The sequence below is a fragment of the Phyllostomus hastatus genome, unplaced genomic scaffold (genome assembly GCF_019186645.2).
Source record: "Phyllostomus hastatus isolate PE091 unplaced genomic scaffold, TTU_PhHast_1.1 phas_scaffold_39, whole genome shotgun sequence".
NCBI classification, from domain to species: domain Eukaryota; kingdom Metazoa; phylum Chordata; class Mammalia; order Chiroptera; family Phyllostomidae; genus Phyllostomus; species Phyllostomus hastatus.
The window spans coordinates 24,492,916-24,507,709 of record NW_025334028.1 but is presented as its reverse complement, the minus strand read 5'-3'; the positions used below and the strand labels follow the sequence as shown (position 1 = coordinate 24,507,709).

The window sequence follows — 14,794 nt, the reverse complement described above, 5'->3', positions numbered from 1 at the left end:
GAAAGGAGGAATAATTCACATAAATAGAGCACAAGAGGCATATCTGCATCAATGCATAAAAATATTGAAGGAAAAATATTTTATGCTGTTTTTAAAGTAGTACAAGATTTTCAAGGCCCAGACAATAAAACAATGCATTGAAAGGAATAAGGTTGAGAAAGATGGTGAGGCCGAGGGAATAGTACTCCCAGGCTCCTGGGCACAAAAGCAGCAGCAGCAGCAGCCTGACTCACTGCCTCAGGGAAACAACCCACTCAAGCTGATTCTCCAGAACAGAGGAGGGAACAAGGAAAGAACCAGCAGGCAGGTCCACAGACCCGAGCAGCTCCACGGCAAGAGGCAGCAGCAGGACGGATTCAAACTAACTCCCTTGTCATCAGAAAGATAAAGGTTATGACACCAGATAGAACTCACAGCCGACTCAATGCTGGCATGCTGGAAACACAAAAGTACATGGAAAAATGAATAGATTTTGAAGATGCTGGGTAGGAAAGAATTACATCTCAAATAAGACCTGGCGGCTCGCAATAAGAGTATGGTAAATTTCTATATCTTGTAAGATGGCAGGGAATCAAACATCACCTCTCAGAACAAGGCCCTATTCTTAAGGGGTCTCTATTCACCCACTAACTGGAAGATTTCAGAGACATGAGTAAGTTCAAAGGTGAGGTTTCAGACAATAGGCGCAGGCGGAACGTTACCTGGCAAATCTGAAACATGAGTTTCACTTATTTGGACACAAATGATCTTTCCTGTGGTGCATGGCAATTGTCATATGGATTCAAACTGTGCTAAAATCAAGGTTCTGAGAACACAAGATTTTGACTTGGGTAACTATTTTTGGTCCACATATTAGCTTATTTTCAGTTTTTAGGGTGTAGGGCTGGTGCTAAAATTTTCCTTTATGACCTTTCAACCCTTAGGGTTGCTTAAAAAGTTGAGTGAGCAAGAGAAATCTGATAAAGAAATAATTTAACTTCAGTGGGTTTGGAAGAATTATTTCCATGTCAGTTAAAAACAGTCCATGATTCTGCCATTGGAAAAATCCTGATCCTAGCCCGTCATCTCTGCCTGGAGGCGAGTGGAGTTTAATTTGTGGATTTTAATTTCTCTGCAAATTTAATTTTGGAAAGGTTTTATATTATCCAATTTTTACTGTTACAGGTATTTTTAAAAGCAGCTACTTAGACTCACTGCATAATTCTTGGTGAGTTATTTTTAATTCCATAGGGTTTTTCTCTCTTCTTTCTTTCTCTCTTTCTCTCTCTCTCTTTCTCTTTCTTTCTTTCTTTCCTTCTTTCCTTCCTTTCTTCCTTCTGCCCTCCCTCCCTCCCTTCCCCCTGCCCTCCCTCCCTTCCTTCCTTCTCTTCTTCCTGTCTTTCTTTTCTGATGCTTCTCTTTTTTTTTGGTTTTTCTTCTTTGATTTTATCTACTTGAGAGCAGTTCTCATTTGTCTTTTATTACAGCCTCTTATATTTATTTCTGTCTCTTCCATTATTTCTGACTTGATAGAAGCCACCAGTCCTGATTGTTTAGCCTGAGTACCCTCCCTTGAGTTCTTGAGTACTTTAAGTGGGCTGCAATTTTTCCTGGCCTGGTTATCTATGCCAGTTCCCTTGAACTTGTACAGGTCAGGTTCCTGGGGTCTCTGAGGTAGCATCAGGGAAGTTTTTGTTCCTCTGGAACTGACAGTCTAATAGTTTAAAACTGTGATTTTTCTGGTTAGGCATGAAATCTGGGCTGAGGTAATTAAATGTTGCCCAACTACACAGAATGCACAGCTGCTCCCAGGACTGCTGGTCCCAGCAGAATCAGGAAAGTCTGTCCCAGAACCTGCCCCCGCAACAAGCAGACAATGCAGCACCTGTCATCCAGTCATGTAAATCCACTGGCTTCTACCAGAAAGACCCTTTCTGGCAACTCCCCAAGGCTCTCCCTGTATCTTTGGCTCTTCCCACTCAAAGACACAGTCCAAGCCAGCATTCTTTTATTGTTTAAAGATTACATAGCCTGGGATTCGAGTCAAGCCCTACTGAGAGGCTTATTTCAGTTTTTCATTCCAAAGAAGACAAGAGGGAAAATGTCAGCAACATGTATTAATATTATTCACCTTCAGAAATCTACTTTCCCCTCTCTTATTCTTTAATAAGAATAAGAGGGTTTATTCCCCCCTCTTATTCTCAAAAGGACAGCTCTTCTAGCTCTTATATTTCCCTTGATAAAATAAGCCTTCGATACATGTTTACATAATTAAAATATTGATCATCCTGAAAAATAAGTATTTTCAAAGTCTATTAAAGAATCTGTTTCCCTTTATGAAAATAAAATCTTTGATCTGGTTAATTCAAACCCAATGCTCTTTTGTAAGTAACTTGATATGTGTAGCAATTATAAGCCTATTTGTAACTCATGAAGCAACAGTTGATAATATTAAGCTTTCAGATATTCTCCAATAGTCAATTATTCAACAAATATGTATCAAATGCCTACTAATTGCCATTGTTTTGGGTTCTGAGGACACAGCTATGAACAAAGTAAACAAAAATGCCAGTTATTTTGGAATGTATGCAATACCCATAAAACAACAGGGCTGCTCAAACAATACGGCATCTTTACTGACCTCACAGGGAATTTCTGTAGGGAGCACCACTGCCAGTGGTGCGCTGCTTCTTGAAACTTCTGGTAATTCTTCAATTTGATTTTTCTCACTTGCTCCCCCAGGATGTTCCATTTTTACATCTGTTGCAACATTGAACTCGAGGTAGTCTTCAGAACCTAGACAAGGTGCATGAATGCAGATTATAATACAGTTAAGGCCATTTTATTTCTTCTGCTCTTAAAAAAAGACTATGCTGATCAATTTAATTAATATACAGAACAACCAAACTGTGTTAAAGGGCCAATGTTGATAATTACAATTGCTTTGCAATTTTACTGGGGGTGTAACCTTAGTGACTAAACTGAAGCAATTATATAATAAGTCCATGCACTAGTTAAACGTTTGCCCCACAAAAATCCAACCATGATTTAATATTTTATCTTACTATTAAAACAGCAATTCTAAAAAATATGTAACTACATATTTTCAATGACTGTAATTAAGAAAACGTATTTTATTTTAAATAAGAACAATTTAAATAAGAGTAATTAATTTACTTTTCACATATATTTCTAGTTTTTAAAAACAAAAAGCTTAACTAAGAGACACTCACTAAAAAAACTGGTAGAAACATTAGTTTAATAATGAATTATTAGTGTTCTTCAAAGTGTTAATGTGTTCTATGAAAAAAAGTATTCTATACCAAATAAGTTGGATTTCCTTATGGCAGTTTTACTACAACACTGAAATATGGTCATGTGAATTTAGAATTTCAGAGAAGGAAAAACAGTATCTGATTTTTTAAATTTTAACTTTTAGTAATTTATCATTTGGTCTTAATCATTAAAATATCTTTCTGTATTAAAGGGAAAATTTTGTGCTTAAGAGAGATAATATTATTTTATTACTCAATATTTCAAAGCCCAAAGCATCATTAAGGCAAAGAACCAGTGTGGCTGAAACCGAGGCTCTAACAACTAGATCACATCTGTAAAATCTTAGGCCAACCCCAAAAGTACTCCTCAATTTCCAAAAAAGGGACTTGGAAAATAAGAAAGAAGACCCTGACGCTGGAAACTGGCCAGACCCTGTGCAAATGATGTTGCTCTTAGCAACATCAACATCAGACAAAGCTCCTCTGTCATCGTGATGGACCACGTTAGAGGCGAGACCGCTGTGAAATCATGTCTGAATCTAGGCAAAAACTGGACATTGACCAAACCACAAATATGACTGATTACTCCAAGTTCTGGCTCCTGAAAGTGATATCACTTCTTCACCAGTTCCAGCCTCAGCCTCTTCACACTTCTCTTGCTTTCTGGATAGATAAGGTGACTAACTCCTCCCAGTTTGCGTAGCATTTTCCTGGTTTGGGCACTGAAAATGCTGTGTCCCAGGAAATGCTGTCAGTCCTAAGCATACTGGGATAGTGGGCCACCTCCTTCTTGATAAGAGTTATGGTTGTACCAAATTATAAAATTACACCTGCTTTTTGACATAACTATGCTTCCTTAAACTCTCCCTCAAATCACTTAACACAAGCCTAAATCCTACAGTTAAGTTTTTTTTAACACCCTCTTACTGAGACACCCTATGGTTTTCCATGATGCCCTCTATTAATTACAAATTAATTACAAATAGCAAAAACAACAACAACAACAGCAAACAAATAGTTCAAATACAGGTGTGTTCCTAGTGATCTTTGGCTAAAGGAAATTGACAGGGAAAAAAGGAAGAAGAGCCAAAAGCAATAAAGATGGAAATAGCTAGACTTTAGTCTCATTGTACCCAAGGAAAGTGAAGCCACCAGTTTCATACAGGCAATTCCCCCAGGAAAGCAGAGTAACAGAAGAGCTGCCCTCTGGAGAGAAGCTGTCCCGTGCCACATTAAGGAAAGGGCTTTTTCTTTTCACTACCTTGTGAAAGCTGCAGAATAAAGGCACAAAGGACTTGGGATTTGCAGATTTCTCCTAGTATTAGCCTTGCTTGAAATTAAAATTTTAAAAAGCCTCTACTTCTCTACCAGTTTAGAACAATTTTGTAAAGTGCCTCATTCTCCCTATCTCTCTGTCTTTCACACACACACACACACACACACACACACACACACACACACTATAAAAAGTTACAGAACTGGCTCAACCATTTTGTGAATTGATGAAAGAACAAATAAACTAATTGTATTTAATATACCTTATAAGAAGGAGGTATAAATTATTCTAGCATGGAAATACGTGGGATGTTTTCTGATAATTCCTCTGTGTTATTAGATTAAGAAGAGCTATTTTGTTTTACCCTAAGGACATAGTCATGGATGTACAAGATGATTTATCTCTGTGAGTGTTCACAGAAGCACAGTTTATAACACAGAAAATTGGAAGCAGTCTGAGCAATGAGAGACCAGATAAAAATATGTAATGTCACTAATAAAAATTCCATCAAAGAATATTTAACAAGAAACAAGTTTATAATATAATTGAAAACATTCAAGTTGCAAAACCGTCAATTTAATAGGTTCCCATTTTAGTTAAAAAACAAAAATAGGAAGTCTGGTTTCAGATATCACATGTAAGGAACCCATTCTAACAAACAGAAAGTTGAACAGACTAAAAAAATTCAACAACTTTTCTTTTGATACTTAAGCAGGGGGCAGACACAGCACCACTGCTGACCCCAAGGTTGGAGACGCAGGCAGGCGAATACAGTAGACTCAGCTGACCAGAGACTCAGCAGTGGAAAGCACCCAGGTACCAGTGCTCAGCAAGGGAAAACTGAACTGTAATTGACAAATTGCTGGATGCTGAATCTGGACAAGTCTGAGAGTTAAACACTCCAGGGGAATCTAGTCAAAGCCGGGAAGAAAAGAAGACGTTATTTTGAGATTTATCTTTTCCAGGAACTTAACTAGATTCCCACAGTGAATACTGGAGAAAATTTCCCTCCTGCTTCTAGCAGAAGGGAAAAGTACCCCTTTTGGAATAGCCCAGAAACTTCTTAGCACCACCTGCCCTGAAGGGGAATTAGTTAACTTGAGCTCCCACTACTGTGGTATTATGGGAGTTTGACTGACCTAGGGAGGAGAAATAAATACCCACCTGCATCCCACCATAAACAGTCAGCACCACAGAAAGGGCAGAAAAACAAAACAAAACTGAGAAACCTTTGTGAGGTTCATGGTCCAGAGGCACAGGCTCACTAAACAACCGAGAGCTAATTGTAGGGTTAAAGAAAGCTTCCCCTCCCTCTATACCTTACTACCATATTAATAAAGACCAATTTCCAGCAGTTCCTTTCATCCCCAGTAAGGAACCCTCCATTGACATTGTGTGTGGGGATTGAGAAAAGATTATAAGGTATATCAAAATGCAAAAAACAATTTGATGAGACAGACTACATATTAGAACCAGACAAGGCAGAGATGATGGAATTATCAGATTAGGAATTTGAACAACTATCATCAATATGTTAAGGGCTCTAACAGATAAAGTAGACAACATGAAAGACTGGTTATGTAAGCAGAGAGACGGAAATCCTAAGAAAATTTTTTTAATTCTAGAGATCAAAGACACTAACAAAAATAAAAAAAATGCTTTGATGGATTTATTAGTAGATTGAGCACAACTGAGGAAAGAATATCTGAGCCAGAGAATATCTCAATAGAATTTTAGGGAGCTGAAAAGGAAATAGATCAAAGACTAAAAAACCCCATAATGGAATATCCAAGGACTTTGAGAATCCTATAAATGGCATAACATGTGTGTAATGGGAATACCAGAAGGAGTAGAAAAAGGCAAAGGAACAGAGGAACTATTTCAAACAATAATAACTGCAAATATTCCCAAATTAACATCTGAGACCAAATCACAGATCCAAGAAACTCAGATAATATCAAGCAGAAAACATCCCAAACAAGTACAGGAAGTAATGACATCTTCAAATGGCAGAAAGTCAAAGATAAAGAAAAAAAAATTCTGAAAAATGAGCTACAGAAAAAAGAAAACCTTACCTATGGAAGAACAAAGATAGGAATTATAGCTGACTTTTCAGAAACCATGCAAGCAAGAGGACACTGAAGTAAAATATTTACAGTGTAAGAGAAATGAACCTCTAACCCAGAATTCTGTGTCCTATGAAATTATCCTTCAAAGATAAAGAAAAAATAAAGACTTCTCATAAAAACAAATTGTTGAGATAATTGTGGTCAATAGACTGGCCTGCAAAAAAACTTGAAGTTTTTCAGTGAAAAGAAAAATGATACAGGTCGTAAACTCAGATTTACATAAAGAAGGGAAGAGTATCAAGAAGAAATAACTAAAGGTAAAATGTAAACATTTATTTTTCTTATTATAATTGATCTAACAGATACCATTTTGTTTAAAATAATAGCAACAATGTATTCAATTATATATACATAAGCATATATATATATAGTATATATATATGCTTATGTATGTTTATATGTAAATGAAATGAATGACAGTAATAATAATAGGGATATGGAGGAAGAGACTAAGATTATTTTTGTATTATAAGGTACTAACACTGCCTATGAAGTGGTCTAGTGTTACCTCATGCAATGGGATGGTGCCTTCCTTATTGAATTATTTTGATTACATTTAATAATATGTGTAATATGGTAGGTCTAGAGTAGGTACTCAATATTAGTTTCCATCCCTTTTTTTATTTCTGATATCAAAATGAATAAACATTATGTTTTTATTTTTAAAAGATTCTAAATCAATCTTTTTCAGTTTGTATATCCAACTACAATTGAGAAAGGATTACAACATTCCCATAGAATTTCAACACTAAACATCATTATTTTTGTCACATTAAAGACTATAACACTACCCACCAGTCAGGTAAGTAAACAGATATTTCTCCAAGAGATAAAGGAAACAAGTGTGCTTTAAAAAAAGATACAATTTCTACAAACATATTGGTCTAGTGCTCAGCATTCTCAAACAATCATTTGTTGTCTGTGGTGCATTATAAGAAATATTTCAGTCAATGATATTATTAATGATAATAATTATTAATAATGATAATAATAAAACTGCTTACCTACTATACACACACACACACACACACACACACACACACACACACACACATAAATGAATATTCTCAATACAGCCTAGTAAATGTTGGTTTCCAAAAAGAAGATCATACATCTACTTTTTTAAATGCTCATTTTTTCCCTGGCACTCTAAATGCACAAATTCTACCAGCTGAAATTCCTTCATATGTTAGCCTGAATGTATATTTATATTTTATTCTTGGTACTTTAGTCTTCTAATTTTAGCTCATAACATGCAGGGTAATTCCAACAGAAAGTACATATGTAGAGATGCTGTCTTTGGTGGCTTGTATGCTTTATTTTGCCTGCATTTTCATTCTGTTTTGTATATCACATTTTCTCCCTTTTTTTCCTATGCTTTCTCTCTCCTTCTCCTGTCCCATGACCCACTAATCACTCTTCCTTCCCACTTCTTAGTCCAACTTGCTGCAAAGAAATAGTAGTAAACCTTGCAACTCAGAGTGTGGTCTTCAGAGCAGCAAATTATCAGAAATGCAAATTCCCAGTCCCCATTCAGACTAGTGAATCAGAAGTCTATAAAAGGCAATTGAATGCACATTAAAGTTTGAGGAGCAATTTATAAATATTTTGATGTGATGTGTTTCCATAACATTACCATAGCATAAACCATTAACTAAAATTATATCTCTCTCCTGTTTCTTGTCTATCATTTAGAATGCAAGCTTTTGAGGTCAGGCAGTAAGTTCTTTTGCTTTGCTCCTGGTATATATAGTAGGGCCCTTCATTCATTCATATATATATATATATATATATATATATATATATATATATATATGATGCTTAATATTTGCATAAGTAGAATAATAAGATATTATGTATCTGTATGTATAATAGATTCGATTATTTGTTGTTTGATTCAATGATTGAATAAACCCATGCCTAACTTGCTTTCTTGGAGGGGGTAAGGGAATGACTTGTATCTCCTGGACAGTAATTTATTCCATCTAACACTCCTGCTTGACTGTGTTAAGGAAGTACATCTGTACTTCAATCAGTATAACCTTAAAGCCGGGAACTAAATAAAACTAGAGAAAATCACCTTGGCTTAGCAAATACTAAGCTTGCCTCTTGCTCTCTCCACTACGAAGAAAAGTACACATTTTCTTCATGTACTTTTTCTCAGGGTTGCTAAGGCAATATTAGCATTACCCATGTCATTTAAAGTTATTTCCTGCAACTGGATATACGAAACACTGAACTTAAGAAATTGCAAGGCCAGTGAGTGAAACAAACCCTAGTTAGATCCTCCATGAAGTTTAACATGAATCATAATAATCCCTTTCAACAGATTGTCTAGAATGAAATAAAATCTACTGAATAAGACTGCAAAAAAAACTGACCATTAGACTTTCAATTATGTCATTTACTGAATGACATCATAAAGTTTATAATTTGTATTGTTATGTTTTTTAATCTAGGCTACAAGAATTCGTGTCTGAATCGATCAATCCAACTTTGAATACTTAATTATACATGGGACACAGAGTTCATGAGTAGAGGAATGACTTTGTGTTGCTTTAAAAATTATTCCATTGAAACACCTAAGGTGTGATAGTGCACATTCAACCCAGACACATTCAACAATCTACAGTTTCTTTGTGTTGCTATTTTCTTAAAATTAAGAAAGAAGCATAGATTGATTTGAATAGAGATTTGTAAAATATATAATTGAACAGTGTTCCAAGTGAGGTCGCAAGAGCATAACACATTTTTTTGTTACATTAGCTGAAAAGAAAACCACACATAGAATGGAATATGACAGCTATAAAAAATGAAATCTTATCCATTTACAGCATGGATGGACACAGAGGGAATTATGCTAAATGAAATATGGAGAAGGGCAGATACTATATGGCTTCACTTATCTGTGGAATCTAAAGGACAAAATAGACAAACAAAAGAGACAGACCTATAGATACAGAGGTCAGACTGATGGATACCAGAGGAGAGGGTGCTGGGGGCTAGGAGAAACAGGTGAAGGGATTAAGAAGTACAGATTGGTAGTTACGAAATAGTCACAGGGATGTAAAGCAGAGCATAGGGGACATAGTCAACAATATTGTAATAACTATGTATAGTGCCAGGTGGGACCTTGAAATGCTGGGGAAGACACTTTGTAAGGTATATGCCTAAAACCAATACAAAATAATGTTAAATGTAAACTGTAATTGAAAATACATTTTAAAAAAGAATATTGAAAATCAAAGACTCACCAAAATTAAAAAGCATATATATGTATGTGTGGCTATATCTACATATATATAGACTCGTGCATATATGTAAGTGTATATGTATATATTCATACACTATGTATATATGAATATATGAGACAAGAAAAATATTACCATTATCTTAACAGTAATTATTTATGAGTAGAAAATAATATTTATTTTAAGAATTTTCTTCCTCATTCATTTTATATACACCAGACTTTCAACAACTCATAAATGTCATTTTTCCAGTCAGACAAAAATGAACATCATCAAGAAACTATCATTTTTACTGAAGGAGAGAATAGCAGCAATTCCATTTTCATAATCAAATTTATGTATTTTTATTTACATAATATTCATTTTGTATAATTTAGAACACAAAGAAAAAGAAAAATTAAAATCACCTATAAATAATTTTACTTCCTAGAGATATCCACAACTAACTTTTTGATATATGTTCTCCTAGTATTTGTTTGAGGTATACAAATACAGTTTATGAAAAAAATTAAAGTGAGACAATCTTAAATGTATTTACACTATTAGGTACAACAATACTTTATATTCCAATGGCTCTTTGCAATCAAAATTTTCACATACATTACTTTATTTTGAACACACAATTAAAACTATAATCCCTGTTCAATGCTGGAATACTGAATTTCTGTCAATCATTTAAAACTATTTATAGATAGTTTTCAAATTCTGAGTCAGAAAATGTTCCTCCCCCATATATTGTTCAGCTAAATAAGGTCTTTTATTTCTCTTCTAATAAGTTTAAAAAATGCGAAGACAACACAGTATTTTGCATCAAATAGGGTTAAAAAATAAAAACCTACAATTAACCCAGTAATAAAGTAACAGAGCCATCCACAGTAAAATCAACAGCAAACTCTTAAGTTTTGCAGAAGAAATGATGAGGATCATCTGGTTCTTAGGGAGCAAATAAAATTTCAACATTGTATAGAAAATGATTTGAGTGTATTTTTCTTCTAATAAACTTTAAGTACTTTAGTTTGGCATTACCTTATATATGCATATATATCCTCTGTGTGTGTGTGCATGTGTGGTGTGGTATATCTCCTATATGCTATATAAGAACACTAACACCATATGTTAGTTGTTGAGATAAAGACCATTATGACGACTAGGTGTTAGGGTTGGCCTTCTCAGAAGTGGGCCTTAAATGCAAAATGTAAAATATAAGAGGAAGGAAAGAGAACATTCGAGTCTTTAGAAATGACTCCCATGAGTTTGAGGAATGGACTATTTTGTTTATTGCTGAACAAATGATCAGTGCTCAATAATTATTTGTAAAATGAAGGAATGAATATATTATGTTTGGAAATGTTTGAAGGAGATGAGACTAGGGGAATCCACTTAAGAGTGGAAAAGTTCCAACCTCTCTTTGCAAAGGATCTGTCTGTAATTCTCTTCCTTTTGAGATTCAGGGAGTCATCCACATTTATAACAATTTTAGTGTTTCTGTTTTGGTATTGCCTTTGGTGCGGGCAAGTACACATAGCTACAGAGCCTAGCGCAGGCTTCAGGAGACTGCAGAGGGCTAAGTACAGGGACGCAAGAAAAAGGCATGTGAGTCTAACCTGACCTCCTCAGTGTCTCAGCAGAGAAGCTCACCAGGCTATTGACTACCTAGACTTGGAGGACTCAATGGCTAAGAGGGAAAGGAGTGAAGGCACTAGAAAAACAAACAGGCTCCTAGAAAGACAGATCATAAAAAGAGAGGAAAGCACAGACTTTTATAATGTCTAAATGCTAGGCCCCTGCCCTTGGAAAGAGTAAGTAAAACAAGCCGCACATTTGTATTACCTAAGTTTAAGTAAAAATAGAATTGCTGGTGTTATTCCCATGAATGAATAACTAAATTAGATAATAAAAGCATAAATGAAATTGACATAAGAATATTAACTTCAAATATTCATTTCGCTTCTGATGAGGACCTTGGCTCGTGGGGTCCCTGTCCTTAAGGATGAAAATGAGACATTCACAGGGATTATCGAATCTGGTGGAGAAAAAAAGACTGCACAGTTTTTCTCCTAAGGGGAGCATAAACCTTGGTGCTGGCTGCAATGAGCTTTTATTGTCGGACTGGGCACATTACAAGAAGGTCCTCATTAACTATGCACAGGCTTGCTTTAGGTGGTTACCTTTTACAGAAAACAAAGGAGCCAATGTTACTAATCACATCACAGAAGAGGGATATTTGCAAATGAAAAGGCAAAAGTGGTTGAACTGGTTACACTCATCCTTGGAAGGCTTAGCCTGGTTTTTAGGAAGTTGCTTTGCAGTAAATGTCCTCAATTCAGGGTGAGGGAGTTTTAGCAAAAAGCAAGACTCAGAGTGGCCTAAGTACATTGTAGGCCTGATTCCCCATGGGAAAACCTATCCATGGGCATGGGTCCTGTGCATCTCCCAGTGGAAGCTAGGCCCGTGCCACGAAGAGCAGCCTCCCACACACTTCAAATCCCCAGTCCTTGCCACTGGACTTGAGTTTCTTTTCCATCCTCAGTGAGCGACTACATTATCTTAGCCAGTGATTCTAACTCTGACCTTTCCCTTTGCAATGCATCAGGGTCAGCTGTAAGTTATTGTTTTTTAGTGAAGATGTCTTCTAGCTTAGTAAGTGAAAGGGAAACTATTATTAATTGATTGCCTGAAAGGAAAATAAATGTAAACAGAGATCTGTTCTAATACCAATGACCAAGATTTTATAAACAAACTTTCTCAGGAATACTAATAGATAACTACTGAGCATTTACCATAGGTTAAGTACTGCTCTTAGTGCTTTGCATTTATTAAGAGACAATGCAACTCCATGAGGTAGGTGATAACATTATCTTCACCTTATAGATTCATTTTTCATTCTTGAACAAATACTTATGAAGTGCCATCTATGAACTAAGTGCTGAACATGACACTAATGTAGTCTTTCTTCCCAGGATTCATAATCTCATGGATGGAAGCAAACATTTCACAAGTCCATTGCCTGGTGGAGCAGATGCTGGGAAGTACTGGAAACAAATTAAAGCTAGGGAGGCTGATGGGTAGTTCAAGGAGTTGGGGTGGGGTTGCTGTGTTACATGAGGAAAATAGGACTGAGTAGTAAATTAACTCTCCCAAGGCTGTAGAGTGAGCTAGCCATTGCTGAAGTCAAAGAGGAACCAGTGAGGCAGACTTCAGAGACCCCCTCACTCTGCTGTCCTGTGTCCTCAGCATCCCTTAAATCCATGCTTGTGACAGTCAGTTGTCACAGAGTTGATATGTTAGAAACAAATTTTCAGAGCTTTTAAGAATAACATATGCCCTAAAACTCCAGTGGAAATGTCTAAGGCATTAATTCTTACAACAACCTAAGATTATATTCCTTTTGACATTAAATTGATGACCTAGTTAGGATTACTAATTTACACAGAAATGGCAGTTTATGTGTGTGTGTTTGTTTACCATGCCTATTGCTCACCAAATTATCTCATGAGAATGTTTTATTTTACAGAGAATTTCCAGAAGCGGTTTGTATGTTGTTGGACTGATGCTTGCTGCCAGGAAAAGTGACTCGTGTGGTGTCAAACACGTGGAGCTGGAGCAGTAGGTAGTGACAGTTCTTCTTTGTCTAAATTAGATTGAAGGAGTGAATGCATTTCTGATTTTTTCCTTCAAATATCTTCATTCTTTACAGTTATCTAAGAGTAGATCTTGAACTTTGATGGCAGACTTAATGTGGTATTTTTTAAAAAATGTTCACCAGCATTTTAGACATTTTAAATAGTAATCAACATCTTAAACTGATATATCTAAAAATATATCCATGGAATATCAGGAACTCAGTATCTAAGAACTTTACCATCCAAATTATATAAATAAAAACGTCAGTGTTGTATGTATGTAAAATTTGAGGAATGAGTTATAGTTTTTAGTTTCCTATTTTCATGTGTCTAAACAACATAACTTTGAAATTGCTTGCTTCAAATTAGAAGCAGCCTTTTAAAGAATACTTTTATTTCCTTTCACTTTCTCAGGAACATCATATAAGTATATAAGTATAACCTTTCCTTAACTTGAATAAAAACTGTAGAAAATGAATCTACTTGCCTTTGAGGCAGAAATAGGTTGTGCTTTTGTCTCATGTATTCAGGGAGATACATTAAAATGAGAAAGGCAATTAGGCTTAGGAAAACTTTCCTTTGGGTTTACCTTGTTAATAGGCCTTTCAGTCTGTTTGTTGGGATAAAAATAGTAGATAATGTGTGCTGAGTTTGGATTAAGGCTCAAACACCCTAGATAGAGGTTTATATACATAATTGTATTTAATCCTCACAATTATACATACTATTATTTTTCTGATTTTACTGAGGAAGAAATGAATTTTGAAATATTTTGAAAACTGTCATAGGTCACAGAGCTAGGTCACAGAGCTGAATTCAAATTCAGGACTCTCTGATACAAAGCCCTTAACCACAGAATTAAAGTTTCCACGGAAGGTATAAGAGCCTTGGCTGTTTCACTTCTTGCCTCACACCCAAGCAGATGTTCTTCTGTTAAGAGTGAAGAAGAGCCCTAATAGCCCATTTGCTTCATCTATGACAATGGTGTACTTCTATTGTGGCCATTCCAATCTCCTAATCTCTGAACATGAAACATGACCATCTTTTTCATTCTATTGTGAAAGATTCAGAAGTGGCCAAGGTAGGGCCACCTGGCTGGGTGGTTCTGTTGGTTAGAACGTTTTCCTGATATGCTAAGTTTGTAGGTGCAATCCCTGGCCAGGGCACATACAAGAAGCAACCAATTAATGCATAAATAAGTGGAACAACAAATTGCCGTCTCTCTCACTCCCTCTCCCTTCTTTTCATGCTCTAAAATCAA

At 35.7% G+C, this 14,794-nt stretch overlaps 1 protein-coding gene across 4 annotated transcripts in view; it reads right to left on the bottom strand.

Moving 5' to 3' along the window:
* BANK1 (B cell scaffold protein with ankyrin repeats 1) overlaps nt 1-14,794 on the bottom strand; it is a 305,662-nt gene that overhangs the window by 242,847 nt on the left and 48,021 nt on the right. For all 4 annotated transcript variants that reach the window (XM_045820456.1, XM_045820453.1, XM_045820455.1 and 1 more), the window contains one exon: nt 2,621-2,775. In XM_045820456.1, coding sequence (XP_045676412.1) covers nt 2,621-2,775 — 155 coding nt within the window. The remainder of the gene's footprint in view (nt 1-2,620; nt 2,776-14,794) is intronic.